The sequence below is a fragment of the Colius striatus genome, chromosome 14 (genome assembly GCF_028858725.1).
Source record: "Colius striatus isolate bColStr4 chromosome 14, bColStr4.1.hap1, whole genome shotgun sequence".
Taxonomy (NCBI): Eukaryota; Metazoa; Chordata; class Aves; order Coliiformes; family Coliidae; genus Colius; species Colius striatus.
Genome location: NC_084772.1, coordinates 19,367,654 through 19,390,427, shown reverse-complemented (window position 1 = coordinate 19,390,427; position 22,774 = coordinate 19,367,654). Strand labels below are relative to the sequence as shown.

The 22,774-nt window shown below is 38.5% G+C and overlaps 1 protein-coding gene across 3 annotated transcripts in view; it reads right to left on the bottom strand.

Annotated features, from left to right (window-relative positions):
- USP10 (ubiquitin specific peptidase 10) overlaps window positions 1-22,774 on the bottom strand; it is a 48,306-nt gene that overhangs the window by 18,825 nt on the left and 6,707 nt on the right. For all 3 annotated transcript variants that reach the window (XM_062007627.1, XM_062007628.1, XM_062007626.1), the window contains exons 2-4: window positions 11,041-11,109; window positions 8,383-8,428; window positions 2,701-3,726 (exon numbers count right to left, since the gene is read on the bottom strand). In XM_062007627.1, coding sequence (XP_061863611.1) covers window positions 2,701-3,726; window positions 8,383-8,428; window positions 11,041-11,109 — 1,141 coding nt within the window. The remainder of the gene's footprint in view (window positions 1-2,700; window positions 3,727-8,382; window positions 8,429-11,040; window positions 11,110-22,774) is intronic.

Below are 22,774 nucleotides of genomic sequence, written 5' to 3'. Positions count from 1 at the left end.
ATGTGCAAAACAAAGACAAGAGGCATACAAGACAGAATAAAAAATGCAAATGAATACAGCAATTATCTACCCCAGGGGTTAACTGTTTTTAAAACAAACATGATGTCCTCTAAAGCCCTTACATGCTACACTGCATAAACTTAAAAGAGTCTGAGCTGCTCACTAGAAGGACTACCTAAACAGACAAAATATCATTACACAGGTGGAGAAGCAGAGGCACAAAGCCGTAACTAAGCAAGTGACAGGGCAGAATTGCCAGCAAGATCATGTCCTTCTGCTTCCAAACAATCTCTTTTCCTAGAAGATCACACTTCCTGAATCACCAGGAATATGCCAAGATAAACACATGTCCAGATATAGAAAATATTTAAATCAGTTTTCTATCACACAAAGAACTTGACACCTGAAAGGACAGACAGTAACAAGATGTAAGAGGGAAGCTGTTAGCACCCAGTACAGGTGCAAAGAAACTTCTTCTGTGAGTGTTTAAACATGTTATTGAATTATTAAAGCTCAAGTAGTTCAGAAAATACCGTCAAAGCAGCAAAGTCTGAAATGTGGTATGCACACATACAATCCTTCAGTTAATATTAACTTAAGCACTGTGGAAAGTCAGGACATAATAATATGTAATAGTAACATAAGTATTTTTAATGCCTCTCAGTAACTTTCAACATTAACTATACTCTTCCCCATGTTTGCATCATACTATATGAAATACATTATTAGGGCCTTTAGCATCCTCTTGTGGCCATAAAACTGCTTTGTAAATAGACTCTAGAGCACTTACAGTGAGTCTGGGGTTTTTAACATAAGTAATTGGTTTTGTGAACAACAATCACACTCAGTACCACATTTTCATTTCACATTTACACAACAGACAAAAGAACTTTTACAGGAGTATCAGAACTAAAAACCACTTACAACCATGGCAAAACCTTCTCACATTTTCAAAACCTGCTATGAAGCACACGTCAGTAACCAGAAAAGGAATTCACATTCCCTCTGGTGGATAATGAGTTTTGAAACATGGTCTTGATTTGAAAACGTGTCTAGAGCAATGCTACCATGTTCACAAATTTCTGTTGGCAAGCGGAAAACCCGTTGGTAAAGCTCATTCATCAGGTGGTGATGAATACACCTACAAATACATGTCAATTACAGGAATTGCAGCAATGTAACTCCTACCTAAATCAGCTACAATGAGAAGATTAATTCCTCTTTGCTGCAAGAGGATCTATACTGGAAAAAAAGACCCAGCTAGTCAATAGTGACAGTGCAGAAGAAAACTCTATAAAAATTACATCGGTATTTTAATGCATTTAAGACAAAACAAAAGGCTCTGCTCCCACCTGGTGGCAAAAAACAGTACAGAATGAGCGAAAGTCTATAAAGTTTACTCAAGTAACTTGGATAAGATTAAAGAAAGTAACTTCTTCATCTGTGTGAGGCAGCTCTATCAGTTGTCATAAAACAGTTCTAAGTTAAAATTCATCACCAAATGATGGCTTAAGATTGGAAGAGTACACTGCACTCCACATGTATAGGTTCCCAAAAACCATAATCATCTGCTTATACATAATTCTTTTTATAAAATCAACTGCTTTTGAGACACCTGAATGAAAACATATCCAGAAATACAGACTATTCTGACAGCTTCCCTCTCAACAGACAATTTTAAATTATGAAACTGAAGGAGGGCATATGCAGCAGGCATGTAAGTCTGGGTGTTCTTAAGAGAAATCTCCAGGTCAGGTTCTGGTTAGAGTAGAAAACTGACTCAAAGCTGTCACACATGAAATGCCACTGTACTTGTAAATTAGTTTGTAGCATAAATAGCAGGATTCTGCACAAGCCTTTTCACAGACAGACTGTTCTAAAGATTTAACGTAGCTATTTTTGTTCCAACACTCACGAGTTCGTGACACCAAACGCAACTAACTCGCTGTTTTTCTTCATGTTTTCTGCCTGAATGTGGGAAAAAAGACCTCACACACAGTCTAGCATTTTTCACTACAACCACAAGCACAATGGGACCAACGGTCAAAGCTTTTCCTGATGTACCCTCTGGACAATTTTGCATGGTTATTCTTCAGCAGGCAATAGCTAACACTGTTTCTGAATAAAATGTTGTATATAATGGTTAAGGATCATTCCTTAAAATCTGAAAGACAGACCTCTCAGATAGCAAATCAATAAATATAAAAACTAGATCCTGAATGAGAATTTCTGAAGTAAAATCTATTTAGATGTTACACTTAAGCTACTGTAAGTGTCCAGGAATTTCTGGTACTTTGTCATAAATAATACTCTTCCCTTTTTTGTAATGGAATACATCACAAGATTCTAAATGCTGAATAAGAGAACACATCATTTTCAGAGCAAACTTTTATAATGTCTTCTCCTTATGACAATAGCCCACAGTTGAATGCAACCAGCCTATTTCAGAATCACTTAACACAGTACGACAAGCCGCAGACCCGCATCTGAGATAACGACACGGTAATATCTGATCGGAAGGTTTACTCAAGGGGATACAAAACTAGGCTTATTTAATTCACATTTTTCACAGCAGTGTCTGAATAGCCATCTTATCAAGAACATTAACAGAGGAATCTTCTCTATCAATATTGCACACTCCGGTTTACAAGCGGAGTCAATATCCTTCCAGTGTAACATCCACTCGTGTATTAACTATACCTGCAATCTTTATGGCTACAGGATCCTCTGAAACTGGAACAGGTCCCTCTTTGACTTCAACCTGTTTTTCAGGGACCAGGGTAGATGTGGCAGGAGGGGTATACTTAGTCTCAACATAGACCACAGATGTGGAAGCAGAGGGCTTGGAATTGTGAAAAAGACTAGCCCACGATTTTGCAGGCTGATTAACAGGGACTGATCCTGCAACCGGGACTGTTGCCTCAGTAGTAGGTGAAGCTTCCTCAGGCTTAGCTTGGTCTGAGTCAGTGCTTTCCACAGTGTGCAATTCTACCCCATTGGCAGCTGTGTCCTCACCAGAGGATTCAAGTGTTTGTCCATTAGTAACGCCAAGGTTTTCAGTAGTATCAGTACCAGCATAAGACTGTACAACAGCTGTCCTTAAAGGGCTATCTCTGCCAGTCTCTGAGGGGATGCAAAACTGTTCAGAATTAGTAACACGGCATACCTCAGGCTGCCCTGCAGTCCTGGTATTGTCTAGTGTGCTAGAAACAGAATCATCAGAGACAGCTTCGTTAATGAAGTCCACAGAGTTGTCTGGGCTGTTGCAAGTCCTTGGTGTGGCCAGGGAGGGGATGTCTCCCGTCAGTTCCGTATCCTCCGTGCTTATACTGTTTAGTCCCGATGAATTTGCGTGGCCGTTTACAAGAGCTTCTGGGGGAGCGAGGCCATCGCTGACGTCTTCCAAGTAACTATAGTATCCAGGAGGTCTTTTTTTCTTCTTTTTACGCTCCCTTTGTCCGAGGCCTCCAGACAAGCCATCGTTTTCAGCATTAGAAACGCTGTCCAAAGCGAGGGCTGGATCACTGAACTGGCAGTCAATGGAGTTGTAGTTTGTTTCACTGAGAGTATCATCAGGGGTTTTTTGAGCAGGTGCACAACTGAGAATGAATTCTGGAGCCTGAGGATTCAGAGTACTTGAAATACTGTAGTCGGTGTTATTTAGTACAGATGACTGTGTCTCAATAACTTCATTAACACCAAATTCAATTCTCTGATACTCTTCCCCTGGACAAGAGAAAGCAAACCTGAGTTAGTGAACAACACCTATTGAAAAAGCTGCAAATTCAGGACAAATAGAACCCATTTCCTTGCAACTCAGAAAACAAACTACAATCCCTCAAGAAAAAAGTTCTTATTCTCTATCTCAATCCCCAAACTACTTCTAAACATCATTTTCTTAAACGTAAGAGAGTATGATTCAGCTTATCTTGAAGTGTGCAGTTTTCCAAATTACTGCACAGTTCCTGCAACTAATAGCTACTAAAATTCATCTAATTAGAAAACCTACTAAAGCCCAATGACTTCAACAATATTCTGCATTAACTACTGTATAATTGCATGTGAAATGTCACTTAATATTTAACTCCATGTTCCCTCTAAAACCAATCTTTTCCACTGACAATTACAAAATCCAAGCCTTTATCTTTTAACACTTTCCATATGTACAGTTTGGTTTTTTGAGGTGGTTTGGTTTGATTTTTATGGTGTGTAAAGATTTACCGTAATCCTTAATAATTGAGAAATATTTGACATTAATTGCACTGAAACACTGCAATTTCAGCTTCTGAAGCTCCAGGCTCACCAATAACTTCTTTATTTTGCACAGTTGAATGTATGACTATGTAAGGATGAGATGTATAACTATATGACTTTATGACAAATACAACATATTTGTCTCAACATGGGTCAGCATTCAACTTGTACATACAAGCAGGACTGAAAAATTAATGAACATGGTTTGAGGTTTGTTTCTCTGGTTTAGTTTTTGTTTGGTTTCATTTATTTATTTACCTTGGAACTTTGACAGGCTCTTTAAAGAAATGCTAAGAAATATTCTCATGGCAGGCTGGAGTATCACAAAATATTGTCAGTCACCAAGTGTTGCAATGTAATGGAATCTAATGACTTTTATCATACTGAATAGTAACACAGAATACTTCAGTTACAACTGTTTCCACAACTATCAAATAAAGAGATAAAAGGAAGTTAACCTCAGGAATATTAAGGGTAAGCTCGCAGTTTAGTAGAAGTTTTGTAGGTCTTTCTATGATATTTGTTACTGTTTCAAAGAGATTAAAAATAACATTTTCTGTTTCCTAAAAGATGGGGAAGGCAAAAACCCATTTCAAATTGCCCAGAGAACCAAACAACACTAGATACTACTTCCAAAATCTCAATTTGGAGATTTTGTGCAACCTACATTATGTATGACACATCAACAAATGGTTATTTTCAAGTATACCAGAGATGTTCACTAAAATGACATTCACAAAAAGTAAGTTTCTAAGGAAAAAAGTCCAGTTATTTGCACAGCTAAGGAAATAACCCTATCAGAGGACAAAGTCTGGCTGAGAATGCTCTGACATGCAATTGGCAACAAAACTGCTTTGAAACTCTCCAAATATTTTCTAGGGAAGTCCATTGATGAAAAGTGTAGCTTTTTAAAAAGTGTGAAAGAAACAGAAATTTACAGGGTATGTGTGTTTTCATGTGAAATGAAGAGTAACAAACCTTCAATGTGTGAGGAAGTGTGACTTACACAAGCAATAACAACATACTAAGAATCAATGAACAGGTATGTAATACAGATGTTACTTCCTTTTCTGCTTTGATCTACTAACCTAACTGAGAAGTAAACACATTTCATGTATCAATTTCAATCTTGCTAACAGTCAGCTAAAGGAAACTTTAAAAAAAAACAGAGGAAAACCTCTCCATACATATCCGATTTCTCCAAATGATGTTAACAAGTCTGAATATCAAATTGTCTTCACCTCTCCCCTACACCCATGAGAAAACATTCAGTAACACCATGCCTGTCAATCCACCACTCACCAACTACTTCTGCAATCACTGACTAGCTATCACTAAGCAGGAAAGAGGCCTTAAGTTTCTTTTTTAAAAAGCAGCAGTCTAGAGGCAGGGACGTGGAAAGCTGCTGTCTGACACCTGATGAACAGGGAAAGGCTGGGAGAGCTCAGGCATCACCTAACTGTTCAGCAGCAGCAGTGAGTAGCTATCTGTGCTCTAGTCTGGCTGAACTGTCAGAACACACACAGCTTGAAATGAGCCACAGCTCCATGTGCTTGCAAGTGCAGAGTATGGGTTTTCAAGGAATATGGGGCACAATTCCACAACAAAACTCTTCTTCATTAGTTTACCTGTTAGGGAACAACTTGTTAGTTCAAGCAAGAACCGAGACCCAGTTCTTCACCCTTTGTTACAACACTAAAAAGCACAAGCAACAAATGGTAACATCTAATACTCCTCCAGCTACAGTAAGAATGAATTATTAGGCATATTTCAAATCCCTACCAGTTCAAGATAATGTGGGACTTCTGCTTCTTTTCTAAAATCCCAGTTAAAAAAAAAAAATCATTGCTTTGAAACAAAGAATGTGGTTTGCCTTTGTGGCTGAGCTAAGCCTACCACAGCCAAAAGTGAGAATTCTCACTTCTGCACTCCTCTCCTGCTCCTCTACTCTCCAGTAAGCTTCCAGCACTGGTGTTACCAAAAGTTAACCCAGAAAAAGACAAAATCCAAGTCAGTATATTTTTTTCTGGTTTTGGTGAATTAATGATCTCACTGTAGACTAGGCAACCACAAGAGCCAACTCTGGGCAAGTGAGGGAGAAGAAGACAAAAGACATCCCTTACAATTATGTTGCAGCGGTAGTTTAGCTGAAGGTGCAACATGAACACTGTAGGCTAAAATCTTGCCACGAGCACAACTGATATTCTAGCATTTAACACACAAAAGTTACAGCTGAAGAATTAATCTTCACACTTTACAGCAGAATTAGAATAACGAATACCAGCAGCTACCGTACAGTCTATGGAATGATTGGCAGAAGCTCATCTGCCATTAACACTGGGTCAACTTTGTATTAAAAAAAGAGGGTTTTTTCCCCCGATTTGTTTTGACTTTTCACTTTTGCTTCTGGGCATTTTTGTTTCAATCTAGTTCACAGTGCTATTTCTGAATGGTCTGAAACAGATTTCTCTCTCATGAACAATATGACACGCATATTGAAACAGATGCTCCAAGGACAAAGTCTACGTACAACAGCAAAAGCTGTGAAAACAGTACTAATTAGTCTGAACACAGTTCTGCATATTAGAGCTTCAGCCAAGATTTGACTATTCCTAGTAAGTATTAACTCATCTTCTAATTCCATTATAAAGTTAAATATTTAAGATAAGCACAGAAAAAAAGCATAGATTACCCAGGGTAACAACATGGTCAGTGTATGTCATCATCTTATAAATATCCTGCATAAGCAGAGCATTCCACTTTAGTTCCCACAGCTTCTTAGGCAGCACAGTGACAACATGCATGCACAGTACAGTGCAAGCTTGTTAAAGACATTTTTCAGGCAAAACCTAATTTGCTGTCATTACCTAATCTCAAGGCTGGGAGAGGTTCTCTCAGGGTCTAGGAATGATCTGAAAAACATTTGTACAAACCAACTTTCTGTATGGCTTGTGAACATTAAAATCTCAGTCTTAAGAAGTTAAATCCATAGCTTAGACAAAGCAATATACAACTGGATGGGATGTCCTTGTCATCAGAACAGAGATTTCATGCCATATGGTCCTCTTAATGAATTTTTGAAACTCCTACTTAAAACTACTCAGGGTCCTAAAACTGATCTTGTACTAAATAACGCTCAGGAATTTTCAGAAACGTTGCATATCTGCTTTCAAATGGGATCTGTTTCTATGACTGGTTATCTTATTTACCTTTAAATGCATGGCCAAAGTTGCTAAGCATAATGATCAGCTGTTCTTAAACATCAACATATGTACTTTTTGAGAAATGTCCAGTCAGACATTATGCTGAAGGAGATCTGAATGTCATTTGTACCCTTCTCTCACACAGCTGAGTAAGTCTTGGCTTCCTTGCTCCGCCCAGGTTCGGGGAAAAAGACAAACATTAATTTAGCTGCTGCTTAAAATACTGTAACAGTTTGGTTTAAACTGTGTAGGGTAATCATGACATGGCAATTCCTATTTAACCGCCAACTTTACATAACTATGAAGTAAGGCCAGGTTGCAAGGTGTACAGGTTGAGACAATAGATGTGTGACTGTTACAGCTTTAAAACAGGAACTCTGTAATGCATTTTTGCATCAAGTATCATACTTTCACCCAAAAGGAGAAGAAAAAAACCCCAAGGGGGATTTTCCAGAAAAATAGCTGAGCCAGACAGAAACAAGAACCAAAAGAAACACTGACCAAAACACTGCTTGCAGAGCTGTCTCAGGTTGCAACTGCCAGAGAATACTCATGCTATGGCTCTTAAAGGAGAGTCAGCTGAATACCACACTGATTTTTTTCTTCGGTACAAGTTCTCTAGCAAACTTTAGCCCTCTCCTCATTTTTCCAGGTACATCCTACAGTATTTCAACAAGACATGGAGAGTGTGTGGCAGCAAAGTAGCTGAAGTTCAATGCAGTATTTTAAAATACTCTCGCAGATGTCAGTCAATAAAGGTACTTAAAAAACCAGCCTGCCAAAAATATGCCTCTAGCTGCTGAATGACTTCTGAAGATTAAACTGAAAGAGGCTGTAGTAAATCTAAGGAAAGTGTCACAACCTTTAAGTTTAAAAAAAAAAACCCCAAAACAGGACATTGATTTCTTACCATCACCAAACTTACCTGTAGACTTAATACCACATGAAACTGTTTCATTGTATGGGGGGAGCTGTACAAAAAAGAAATGAAACTGATTTAAAGATGAAATGACTGTATTAGCATTTGGTATCAGCTGCATTTGAAACATCTGAATAATTTTAAAAAAGGTATTATTATAAGGTTTGATATTCTAAGAGTATGTCTTGAACTCATGCTGCTATATTTATCAAATCCCACACTGTAGCTTCAAGTGTCCTTGCAGATTACCACAATTACCAAATGATAAAGATTATCTTGGTTACACACTATAGGCTCATCAGCTTCTCAAGTAATTCACCTCATAGTATCAGGATCTTACTTCATCAACAGCAAATCACCACAACTTTAAAATGAGGAACACAGCCTCTTTTTAGACAAAAGCTGAAGCTAGACCAAATTATCTGTGAAAGGATGAAACAAAGTTTGCACAGACAAGTCTCACCTAAAAGTTTTACCTCTCAACCTGGTTCAGCTGCAGTGTTGTCCTTCAAATGTTTCAGCTAAGATATATTCTTAATCACATTTAACAAAACCAAACATTTTTCATCAGCAGCTGAGCACAAGGTAACCACAGCAAATAAGTCTCTATCTGAATTGTGAATGTGTTGGCTATAAAACACTGCTGCCATTATGGGCTCAGTGGTTGAGAGAACTCCTGCTATGGGGGGGTGGGCAATTTCTAAAATTTCTGAAAGCCTCCTGCTGGGCCTGCAGGAACTGGTAGCCATTGCTACACTGCAGTCCAGCTGCTGGCTGGAGAATAGCTGAACTATTACTGCAGTGGGAAATAAAACACAGAGTACAGTGCAGTGGAAAATCCATTTATAAACCACAACAGGTCTTAATACATCAAATTTCCAGGTGAAAAATGAGAATCAATGGGTTAGAAAGAGCCTTCAAGCTGTTAAGAACATATTATCTATATTAATATTGAACACTCTAAAATTACAGTTAATACTTTATAATGAAACGTGTGATTCTTGTTTTTCTCCCATTAAAAGAGATGAAGAATATACAAAATTTAAACAAAGTCCACCTACTGGTCCCTATACATCTGGTTAATCAACAGCAGCACCTTTGCCAAGGAGAGACTTCTGAGTTGACCCATTTCATGCAATCAGGTGTTCTAAATCACCTCAGTCAACAGGTACCTGACAGAACATCTATTACAAATGTCATATAAAAAGTGACATTCTAGACAACTTTCAGCTTTAATTTGTCCCTTGCCCAGTCCACCCTTTACTCTCTAAGTAAGGGACTTCAAGAGGACACAGACAAACAGATGTTGGGACTCCCAGACCTGGCACTGTCACCAGCAGAATATATGTCAAACAGCCCATAAGTATTATAATCTTAGTCTTGTCCTCTTTGAATTTCATCCTCTTTTTTCCAGACCACTTTTCTGTGAAATATCTGCACAGTGTAAAGCTAATAAGCATAACTTTTACTTCATCACCCAGATAATTAAAACATTGAAGTGAACCAGATCAAGGACAAACTTAAGGAACATTGTTCAGCACACTTTTTTATTTCAATAGCTAACCAGGAAGTGCTACATTGCAATCACTTATAAAATGAAGCAAGACTGGTTCTAATGCTGTATGTTCATGTATCCTCAACATATTTTATGGGAACAGCTTTACAGAAGTCAAGATATAACATTTCCATCTTCCACAATGTAAGCATTGGATCAGCTGATGTAGCTGATCACTTCAGGTGACACTACACAGGATACAGAGGTCACACTGCTGCTACTGTATTAAATAGTGGGAAATCACCAATAAAATCAGAAGAAATGTGTATTTATTATCCAAAGATATATTCTGCATTACTCCCCACTCACCAGAGAAGGTACAAAGCTATCCCCTAAGGGCAAGAAGAAGCTTTTTCTTTCTGATCTTCCCCTACCCCATTCTTTTCATACACTCTTACTGTTTAGCAGTCTACTATACTAATTATACTTGGAAAATCGAGTTACAGGAAACAGCCATATTAATAATGGTCATCAGATTTGTGGCAAAAGGATTCCCTATCTACAACTGAACTGTTCATTTCCTTTATCTTGAGGGGGGAGGACAGCAACATAATTGAAATGTTGGCGTGGATATGACTGGAGGAAAAAACATGGACATTGACCTACAGGAAAATTATTTTTCAAGTCTTGACATTACAACAATGGCACCAAAAAATGGCACAAAAATCCCCTACAAAAGAAATGGTTTCCTCATTCTCTATCAAAAAATACAGAGAATAAGAGTCTACCGTAGTAACTGTAGTATCTCATGAACTCAAAATGTCAAGAACACTGCTGGAAAGAGTTTTCTTTATATGCACCTCTAAAAAAATCAAAAAGCAATCAAAGCTGAGGCAATAGGTCTGGACACACTTTCAACATCCTAGCACTACAGCTCCTCCAGCTCTGAAAGATGACAAGCAGAAGGAGGAATCATTCGTTTGTTATTTCTAAAAATTGACTTAACATTGACATACATGGAAAGAAGTCTCCTGTTCAATATCTTCAGTTTGTAAATTAGCAAGCTAAGAGAATGATAAAGAAATAGTTGTGTTGTTAAATATGAAACACATACAAAGAGAGGCAGCTTTAAAATGTTATCTCTAAAAGAAGTTTTAAGTAGATCTTACCTCAACAGAGCACCGTGGAGTCACAAAGAACTGATTAAATTCATCAGGGCTGAACTCCCCAAAAATATACTAAAAATAAAAGAGAAGGACCTTTGTTAAACAACAATTTATATTCAACAGAATTAATAAATTTGTGATGAAAATCTATTAAGAGACCAGCACTCAAAACGACCAGCGTGCTGGGAGCCAGAAAATCATCTGTTTGCATCCCAACTCTCATCTCAATTCCTTTCCAAGTCTTTAGCAAAGTACTTCAGGCTCTAAAACCACATACAATGCATCTTCCTTTCAATTCCCACTACAAGTAATCACAGCACAAGCTGCAGCTCATCCCAGGACCAGTTTTAAAACACCCTACAAACATGTAGGGTGAGAAGTTCATATAAGTCCTAGACACAAACTGGTTTACCTTTTGAAACAACAAAGATACCTACCCTTCCCAACAGAAAAAACAACAATTATTTTGTTCCAGATTTCTGCTGAACTAGAAAGTTGCACAAGACTCCCAAAAGCACTACCTGAGTGAACAGGCACAGAATTGAAACTGCCCAGGTAGAGAAAAAACACACAAGATCTGAGTATCACCAATTGTGGTACCGCTACTGTTAAAAATGTTGTTACCCCTGTCACTGAAACTCTGTGTAACAAATCTAAGATGAAATGTCTTCTCCCAAGGTTATCTTTCTGCACTCTTTTGCATCTGTATTTCTAAAACAAATAACACAACCACAAAAAAACCCCCACATTAAAACGAAAGATTCTATTTAGTTTACAGAAATGAAACTTCCAATACATAAGCCCAATGTGTTGACTTTTCACAGCACCTGGAAGCTTCTATAAACTTCCACCACTGGCTGTCATCAGCTAAACAGCATCTGAACATTAAGGACAGCAGAGATATTGGGAGAGAAGTTGAACCAGGAGTTGAATAAACTGACAAAACAGACAAAGAGGACTGGAAAAATATCATTAATAATGCATTCTTGGCATGTGAAAGGGTATTCATATTAAAAGTCACCAGTCACAAATATTACAGCTATGGATAAAGCAGGTTAGTTTGGCCCAGTACCGTACAGCTTACCACTTTCATTCATCTTCAGCATATTCTGACAGTCACTTCAGACAACTCTTTGCTATCCTCCATCCTTCCACCAGAAAAGCTTTTACAGCAGTGACAAATCCTGCCAATTGTAAATCCTTAGCTTGGCTGTATAAAGATACCACTAACTAGACTGGAAGCTGAACCACACACAAAAAAGTTCTTAAACTCTGAAAAACCCTCTCAAGTACAGGCTGCTGCCACAAACTGTAGCTACAGCTACTGAATCACAGTATCTTTTTCAGCCTTTAGGTGGTTAATTAACAGAAAACTCACTTGCTGTTTGCATGACTCAATGCCATCTACATTCATAAATTTCAAGGCTTAAATTCCATAGCAATGACAATAATGTAGCTTTCTTCCACAGAAAGTGATTTCTATGTGTATCACTTGTGTATGCAAAGAATGTCAATATTTTAACGTCCTTCATTGTTTTTAAACACATACTAAAGCAATCTGGTTTAGTGGACAAACAAGTCTAAAAATCAAAATAAACTGGAACATCTGTGATTCAAATACTCAAAGCACAGAAAGGGTTAATCCCTTAAAAAACCTTCACATAATCAACTATAAACTGAGGCACTATTATGCCTGAATAGAAAAGGATCTTTAAATTTTACTTGAGTGAAGGGTTTCCCGGGTCCTGGCACAAGACTTAAAACTTGGCTTATAGTCTCAGCAGAACCAAGTCATTTTATCATTATCATGTTCCAAAAACATGTCTAAGAAAAACAGTTGCTGAACCATAAATTAAATTATGTTTTTGCAAGACATTTTTGATGCAGTCAAAACAAAACAATAATCTCAACTTCAGACTATTAGAAGTTATATAAATCCAAGCCTAATTCCTCCATAGAATAACACAATCTTTTCATTTACCACTGTTTCTAACGGAGGTACCACAGGCCTGGTACTTCTGAGCAAAAGAAAGTGCTTCTGTTTTAATTAGGCAACATAAGTCAAAAAACAAAGTGATGATTAATACTATCTTAATGGAACTGTTTTACTACAGAATGATGCATTCACATATGCAAACATCTCTAGGCAACTGCTTCTTCATTCAAAACAGGACATGAAAAATTTCCCAACATCTAACCCAAAAACTAACCCTAGTCAGATCACAGTGCAAAACCCCCTCATCCCATTCAGGTGGGAGAGAACCAGAATTTTGTTTGATTACATGAGACTATTTAACAACGTTTTATACCTGCAAACACAAATTAAACCAGTTAAATGGTGCCTGCATAATAAACTGAGAGAAATACTGTTTCAAAATAAAACTTATTAAGCCTTATGACTGATGACATTAAACCTACTCAACTCACCTTCCTGTCCTCTGCCTCTCAAGTCAAGTCTTGTCTCTCAAGACATAGCAAGCATGACAGAATTTTGTACCCTTTTCATAACACAACTATGTGCTGAAGGTATCACATCATTTGGCAAGTCTAAAATTCTCTACAAAAAAAGGATTGGGGAGGGGAAACATTTAATTGTAAGTAACTTGAAATACACCACTAGCTCCCTGTCTGCTATTTGTCCAGACTACGTCCCAAGCAATCAGTGTGCCTGGCACCATACAAATCTCTGTGTAAGAAAATACTTGTTACAGTTGTGAAACAGCTTGAGAAAGACATCACTGTAGCACTTACTCTGAATCATTAATTCAAATGTAAAAGGTTTTTCTGCCACTGAAATGCCTACGTAGGAAGCATTTTTTAGCAAGTGCTTTAGGACTGTATAAAAGCAATACACCCTTGCAAGAAACAATCTCATTAGCAGTATGAGCTTCTGGAGTCCTAGCTTGTATGCTCCAAATCATTCCACAATTTCAAAAGCCTCAAAGTCAGATCTATCTCAAACTGACTAATAAAATTTAATACTTGAAATAACCAAACAGAAGTTTAATTATATTAGTTACACAATGCCTACACAAGGAAAAAGAGGGTTTCAGATATCGACTGCTTACAGTCAAGCCGTAAGGCAGGCAAGAGACTGATTTGAGCTGCTTGCTGTACTGACCAGTACCAAAGTGCCCGTGCATCAACAGCCTTTTCCTTTACAGTACCCACAAGCATACAGTTCCCTGAGCAAACAATGAGCACCATCACTATGACAATTCAGAGAACAGACAGGTGAACTGGCCCAGTTAGCAAAATCCATGCCTATTACTACAGATAACAAACTAACCTGTGTATGGCAACATCCAAACCCAAAATATTGAGAAATATTACCAGTGAAAAGTCGAAGCTTAATTACTCAGAGCTCTACACAAATCTCATTTTATGAAAAAAAACCCCAACCAACCAGCCCAGCAAAAATACTGTTTAACATTCAATTATGCACCTCAAAAAATTATTTGGATTTCTATTCTCAGACAAAAAAACATCTGTTTGAAAAGCATGCTGAAGAGTAGGCAATAGCCTGAGTGTCAACTCACAAAGTAGAGCAGGAACAATGCTTTGGAGAGTCAGTCTTACAATGACCCTGGATTTTGAAGAATAACTCTTAGGAGAATACTAGGAGGAAGTCCTGAAAAATTCCAATTGTAACATCACCCCAAGCCACATCCCAAACTCTCCTGGCTGTCAGTTGCTGAGGTTTCCAGTCACAACAGAACTGGAATCAGTTTCTAAGTCAATCTCTGCAATATAATTACAATAGCATTCTATACATCTGCACTCCAGCAGATTCCACGCCACTTTGAACAACACATTTCATCAACATCATCTTGACATCTCTGAGGTATTAACTGCATCTACAACACAAATTACATAAAACCAATTAAATCTACACAAGAAAATGTGTTTTCTATCACGTAGGAATGAAGTAAGAATACTTTTATATTTGTACAATAACTCTGATTGCCACAACTGGCCAAGTGGCATCTTAACTATGCAGACAAAAGCAGTAGCAACAGAACTAATTCCAAGAAGGGGGAGAAAAAGTTCTCCAAAGACCCCAAGGATTAAAATGCCTGACCTTCAATCTCTCCCCATGTTGACTGCTTTCTGATGTGCTCTCCTTAGCCACTAAGAAAATGAATGCTAATGTCATCCCACTGCCTGTAATGAAATCTCCACTGGTATTCCAGTCTAGCAACATGAATGCTCTCCTGGAGGAATACAAAGAGGAGTACGTGTTACACAGCTGCTTGTCCTAGAAAAATGTGTAGAAATAGAACTGCTGATGCATCATCACCTTGGCATCACCTATGCCACAAGAAAGCTAGGAAAATGAAGTGTCAACTTCTGCTTTCAAGAAGCATTAACGTGGCTTTCATCTAGGAACTAACAGCTTCAGATCTTCCAGTCAAATTAGTTTAAGCTGCAAGTACTCCCACTTCAACTGCTTTTCCACAAACGAGTTAAAAATACAGCTTTTGCTTAATGATGGCAAGGAATAATTCAACTGTATCCAAGCAGAAGGCCTAACAAGTCAAAACTAGTTCACATATAAACTGGAATGATGAAACAGTTTATGTGTACCATAAGCTATTCAATCTTGCTCACCAAGCTACTTCGACGTGTACTTATTCTTAAAGCTGGCAGGATAGGCTAGAGTAGAGGATGAAAATTAACTATTTTGACAGAAGCCTGTTCTCTAGCAAGGAAAAGAGGGCAATGTGTAGTACTGCACTTATTAGCAGAGAAGATGTTCTTATGTTATTCATCCCAGCAGCAAACAAGGTATTTCTCCTACACCCTGTACTTCTATTAGTTTGTCAATGTTTCTCAAGCCTTAGTACATAAACGATTATTTAATTTGATACAGGGTTTTTTAAACTCCCAAATACCATGAAACTTCTTGCTAAAATGCTTATAAAAACACAGACAAAATTGTGAGACTTCAAAAACAGGTTGTTGGTGTTTTTTTTAAGGTTCTGAATTTGCAAGTGAGAACCCATAACCGGATGTTATGAAGATCATCGGCCACATAATACAGCTGGATCACTGCCTAAATAGTATTTTAGGCACATTTGCTTCTGGAGAAAAAAAAAAACCACCCAATTATGCTGATATATCCTCTTTATGGAAAAATGAAGTCCATTTTTATGAATAAAAATGTATGGAAATGAAGTTGTACTTTAAGGTGAAGCACTGCGTATTAAAGCTTCTAACAGCTGAAAACGCAACGAATCACGAGCGAACTCTTAGGACAGCTTACAGCCCTTTATCACTAGCCTGCAGCTTAAAACTAGAGCATGAACAAATCTACATAGTGCCTGGAGAAAGATCAGAGCTAGGTAAATGTAGGTCAACTAAGCCCATGAGTCAGTGCCACTCTGCCTGCCTACCATTTAAGCAATCACAGGCTTCAAAAATAAAGTGCATGACTGTACCTTCTTTTTTTGTTTGATTCAGTGTTTCTTGGACGTTATTACAAGATTCTTACAGCTGAAGCTGAGCATTTGCCACACATTTCACATGAACTAATCTGAGGGGAATTTACTTCATTATGAAAAAAGAGTGATCATCCTCAAATGCCGATCTTTTTGTCAGAGGATAAACCAGATCACTGGCTAGTCTGAAAGCACAGGTTTTCCTCCCTGGGCAGCCTGGGCCAGGGCTCCCCCACCTCAACAATGGAAACAGTTTTTCCTCTGTGTTTAAATGGGACTTTTTGTGTTCCTGCTTCTTTCCATTACCCCTTGTCCTGTCACTGGATACAACAGAAAGAAGGGCTGCCCCAACCTCCTGACAGTCACCATTTATTAATGAGATCTTCCCATAGTCTGTTTATATACTTTCTTCATTCTATTACCAAAAATGAGGTGCTTGTTGGCATTCTTCTATTTCAAACAAATAGCAGCTGCCACACAGTGTAACCAGCCCAAGGAAGTTGTCTATAGAATGCTGACTGTAGTGAGTAGGGGAGGAAAAAAGGAGTGGAAGAATGAAAGTCAACCTATTATTTTGCACAGACACAACTGCATTTATATCTGCAGCACAGCCTTCCCTATTACAGAAAGGCTCTCTTACCTTCTAGTCACCAAAGCAAGACTGCCTCAGCAAAAACCTCTGCTGTTTCACATTTAAAGCTTCCCTCAACTGATATCTTCTGCTCCACAAAACAAAACACCACATGTTCCAAACCAGGCACAATTTTATTTTGCAAGTAATAATGAGAGCAATGCAGCTGCATCACTGATACGTGATCATATAGCAATGGCCCAGTGGCAGAAGAACTGTATATTTTATATACCTTTTCATTTGCATCCAGAGAGCATCTGACATTCTTGCTAAGAAAAATACCTTCCTTTTACCTTCCACTGGAATCCAAGGTAAGAACATATGGCCATGTGTTATACAAATAAGGCTGCAGTGAAGAGCAGTCATTTTGGGACCACAGCAGAAATACTTGGCATGTGTACTCCAGAGATCAAGCAAGAGAGAAAATATCAAGTGAATTGTCCGAGCTGCTAAGAGCAAATCTTAGAAATTCCATCTTTTACTCTCCAAAGAGTTGACACCTTTAAACCAGCAGCTCCACCACTACAGGATCACTGCACATCTGCCAGTGATTCAGAGCAGTACCATTTTCCAACCTATTTTCTTGTAAGGTTAAATCAAAATAAAAGCAAAACAAAAATACTTTCCTATTTAACTCTCCAAGCAGGTAGCCCTTGCAAAATAGCTAAAGGAGAAGAAATACTTCCAAAATGGGTAGATTGGCTCTTCCTCGGTTTTGTGTTCAGGAACAATGGTGGGTAAAACACCTATTGCTAAGTCTGTATCTTCACACCCTCTGAAAACATCAGCTTCAAGCTAGTTGCTCCTAATTGAGCAAACACATTTACTTCAAGCTCTGCAAGCCCTGCTTGAAACGAGCTAGTTACTGAACTAGTTACGGACTCTAATGGGCATGTTGTACACTCTTCCTATAATCAAGAACAAAAATAATTAAGACCTGAATTATTCTGATTTACTATAACATGGTAAGTACTCAGGAGAGAGAAGTTGGAACATGAAGTTACTCAAGAACACAGCCAGTTTAACTACTATTTTATTATAGGTGGGGCAGGCAAAACAATCTCTTACTAATTTTATCTAATACTTCCCAGCAGAAAAACTTTGGTGTTGGCCACTTTTTTTTCTCTGCCAGACTAAAATCATTAGGGCTGCAAACTTTTGTGCCAGATACCTACAGCAGCATAAACTTCTAAGAACACTAGTAAAATCAGTTCTGCATCTGGAGAACACTGCCTTGGCCACATTAAGTAACAAATTGTCTTTGAACACCTCACAGCAGCCCACCCAAACGCCAGACACACAGTCCAGCACAGTCTAAAGATGTCTTTGTCTAGCAAGTATTTTAACAACTAAGATTCTGTAGTATTGGTTTTAACAAGTTTCTCTCAGTTCCTCCAGAATGTTCACTATATTTTCTAACATCCACACAGTCTGTAGTAGCAGGGAGAGACTCCTACCCCAGCAAGGCAGGATGCTCTGGGCTACCAGAACAAACAGAGGCTTTCCCTGTAATGATTTCTAGGAAGCCTTGGAGGTTCTTGCCAGTGCCCTGACAGAGGAAAGCCTTTCTCCTGTGCTTACTATACCTGTAAGTATCTCATAGGCAACTTTTATGCACCAAATCCATGATTTTAAAAACTAATACATCTAGACTCGGATGAGGTTATTACAAAGAAAAAAAAAAAAAAGAGAGGTAGAGCTCTGGGAAGAAAAAGTGCATCAAGACCCTGAGCTTTATGAAATTAAACAAGTTTGACTACAAGCATATTTTTAAGTGGTTCAAGAAGGAGATAACAAATGACTTGATGAGACCAAAGATGAGGAACAAGAGCTAGATAAAGAGATGACACAGGATCTGAAGTTACTGGTACAGGCAGCACAGGAAAAAAAGAAATGGGAAGAACTGGTCTGTACCTGCCAGACCACCCTCCTCTCCAAAAGCTGAATTCTGGAACTGTATAATCCCTCTGCTGTTAGTCAAAAGGCTCTTTAATTCAGTTACAGCACTAACCTCCTTTAATAATATTCCCTCTCTTACAGTAGTATGTATCCAACCTCCTTTAATAATAACCCCTCTCTTGTGAGTTGCTCCATGCAACGCCCTTTCCATGTAAGTAAAGGTGCTAACCTTGCAGATACAGCATGTGAGAGTCAGGATTGACACCCTATTATTTAAGATAAGGTTGTTACACTAAAAAATTACGCTTCTAAAACTAAGTAATCAAAAGCAAAGCTACAGAAAATTTAAGACTGCTTGTACATTCATTTAATTCCCACTAGTTTGTGTACATTCAGTTTTTTCCTTGCTTATTTCCACTACTCTTATCTTCACAGAGGACTTCCCAGCATCAATACAGACCTGTCCCAAGAGGATCCCACCCTGGGCAGTAAGGAGGTCACCGTTCCAGTTTGTCAAGCAAACTGAAAGATAAAATGGAAGGTAAAGAAAGGTCGAAAAGGAGTAGGTAGCCTCTGAATAACTGTTAAATAAAAACAGCTAAATGTCATGGAAAACTAAAATCTCTCCCTAATATCATCATGGCCAGACAGGTCACCCACACAATGCTTTTCACAAGCAATTACTCAGGGCAGGATTTAAGATAGCTAATTTTTACCTCACCTAATCTTAGCTATCTGGACTCCATCCTGACAAGGAACACAGATTAGCACCTTTGAAGGCAGTTCAGCCCATCCACAGAGGACTGATAAGCCTCTTTTTAAGGTCTAACTTTACACCTCTACACTAAATTTTAGAAGTACTGAATGCTTAGAACTACAGCTGAGTGACATTTAACCTAGCAAGTTTAGCATTAATCTAAATGTGGTGCAAAGTCCTAATAAAACTACATCAGCCACCAAGAATTAAAGGCAACAATGCAAAAGCTAATGATACTCAGAGCTTGCACAGGGGTAACCACCTGGCAAGGCATTGCACATTTAACAGTGACAGTAAAACATTGCCTGATCATTAAAAACAAGCACCACCTGCTCCATTCACCAAGGCCACACAGTTTTTACTCGCCTTTTTGTTTTGCTGGCATCATAATCCCACCTCTCCTCCTGTGCCAGTTCTGGCACATGCTGAACTATACAGTAAGAGCATTACACTCAGAGAAAACCATTCGAGTAGGGGGTGTGTGTGTTTGCTTTTTTTTTGGTTGTTGTGGGTTTGTTTTGTTTTTTCACTGGAGGAAGGAGGTTTTAGAGAAGGCATGGAGCCAGCATAAAGTAAAAGATGCAAGTGTCCCGGAACAATAAAAGAATGAGACTTTCCCCTTTGTGAGCTGTGACCTGCCAAAACTGGGTTATAATCTCCTACAGAAACAGACAAAAATAAACCAGTGAACTTGTGAAACATACAACGATTGGTAAATGACTGAAGGAGATCCCAGAAACGAAACACGACTACCACCACATAATAAAGTCTTCCATAATTTAAGTTCTGTAACTACTGAAGATTGTGAGTAATTCTACAGAGGTTCTTACTGTTTTTTTCTCTGCAGGAACTCAGGTCCTTGTCACTACTCCTTCAGGTGACAGGAGTGTGCTCTGTGTCCCCCAGCAGACAGAAACTGAGGACATAATCAATTGTTTGGATTCTCAGTCCACCCACAGTCATCCATCTCCTCTATGTGCAACAAGTAGCAGGTGAAAGCCTGACAGCATCTAGCACTGCCAATGACAGCAACCTTGTATTTTGTAGTGGTATTAGAATAGAGACACCACACATATACCACCACCTCCTGAGATAGTTTTAGGGCTTCAGTATCTGCAACATAATTTTATGTAGATGCAAGAGAGCTATTAAAATGAATGTACAGATTAATATACTGCTGCAACTAAGATAGTAAGCATATCAAGCACCCATATTTTTTAATGGCAGCATTAAAAACTGGGTATGTATGTGGCAGTAGGTTTAGTGTATGATAATAATGCTGACAATTTTAAGATTTTTTTTTTCAGGTAGCTCATTTCAAAAGAATAACACTGATAGTGGTGCTACTTCACATCTTTAGATGAGATCTTCTGTTAGCATGCAGATTACTTTTGCACATAATGAATAGAAAGAATGCAAAGCAGAGCACTCAAGGTATTTCTCAACACATTTACAACATTGAAAATATCAACATTTTCCTGCTTTCTGAGGGGGGAAAAGGGGTTAAATCAGAGTATCCTCTGACACATTATTAGTGATAAAGCCCACAGAGTACAAAAGCACTAGCTCAGGTACCACTCCATCCAGGTAGGAGTTGGAGTCACCACTTCCTTGCCCGGCACATCCAGCCATCTCTAAACAGGAATATCAATACACAGCAGTGGAGGCAAACCCAACACAGCACTGTTTTTTCAGCTCACTCACTGCAAGGGCAGAGGCAAAAGCATCTGCTGTCTGAAGTGACTCTGCTCACACCCCTCACCTTCAAGAGTACATCAGTAACTCCAGCCCCTTCTATCCTTGCCCTCATGTATCTACAGTACAAAGGAGTGAGAGCAATTTAGGGGACCCCATGAAAACACCAGCAAACTGCTATCTAATCTGCAATACAGACAAGGCTGAGCAACGGGAATGAAACCGCACCCTCATATTTCAGCCTACCTATTGTGAATTTCTAACACTTTCCACTTTCAAACACCACCAATTTAGGCAGCTTTTCAAAGAATGTGCTTCTCATGTGGCTGTACATTGCATCCTTCGATCCCAAATCCAATAAAAACGTCTTAAAAAACATAAAAATATTTGGGAAACACGATCAGTTGTTCGCCCTGCTGTTCAAAATGCTTGTTTTGCAAACACAACAGAGAATACAAGCTGAACTAAGCTTCAAATTAGTGATGTCTGCCATTATCAAATATTGCAGCATCTGGCTACTCAGTAAACATACTGGATGTGCTGGACATTCATACTTGGAACTGATCTTCAAAGATAATATAATAGGCAGTTCATTCATTACAAGCACTTTAATACAAAATTTGGTATGCAAAACAAACTGCTATGAAATACCTTAGCTCAGCCCTAAGGTTTCTGGCTAGAAAAACTCTGTGAATGAGACTAAGTATGAAGTCAAACTACCATGAAAATACTGCACATGCCATGTAGCTCAGCACATAATTGAGCACTGCTGCTGGGATTGAGGGATCCCTCTATTCCACCGCAGCTTCTGATCATGGCATCCACCATTACTAGTAGCAGCAAAAAGCAAAGGAAACAGATGTGCACATCTGCCCTAATGCACCATTCCAGGGGTGAGCACTGATGAGAACACAGGGAAATCTCTGTTTTGAGGATGAAATTACTCCAAAGCAGAAAACCACAATGGCCTTTATGTGACTATCATTAGTACCAAGTGTAATACACATCCACTGCCTTTGTACTCCCCAATTAGGGAAACTCTTGAGTCTTTGGCAATGTCTGAAACAACACATGCTACCATCTGGTATTTACAGTTGTTTTGACTCACAGCAACAAGAGTGACCACCACAATTCAGAGTTGTGTTTGAACTAAGGTAAAGTTCAAAAGACTGGGAAAGCAAACCTGTTGACATGAGCAAACTCAACAGCTTTATTTCTCACGCTCTGAAAACTGACTGCTCCTCTGTCACACTTTTACACTTCTGCTGCACTTACATTTTCTGTCGCTTGCAATGCCAGAACAATAATTTCATG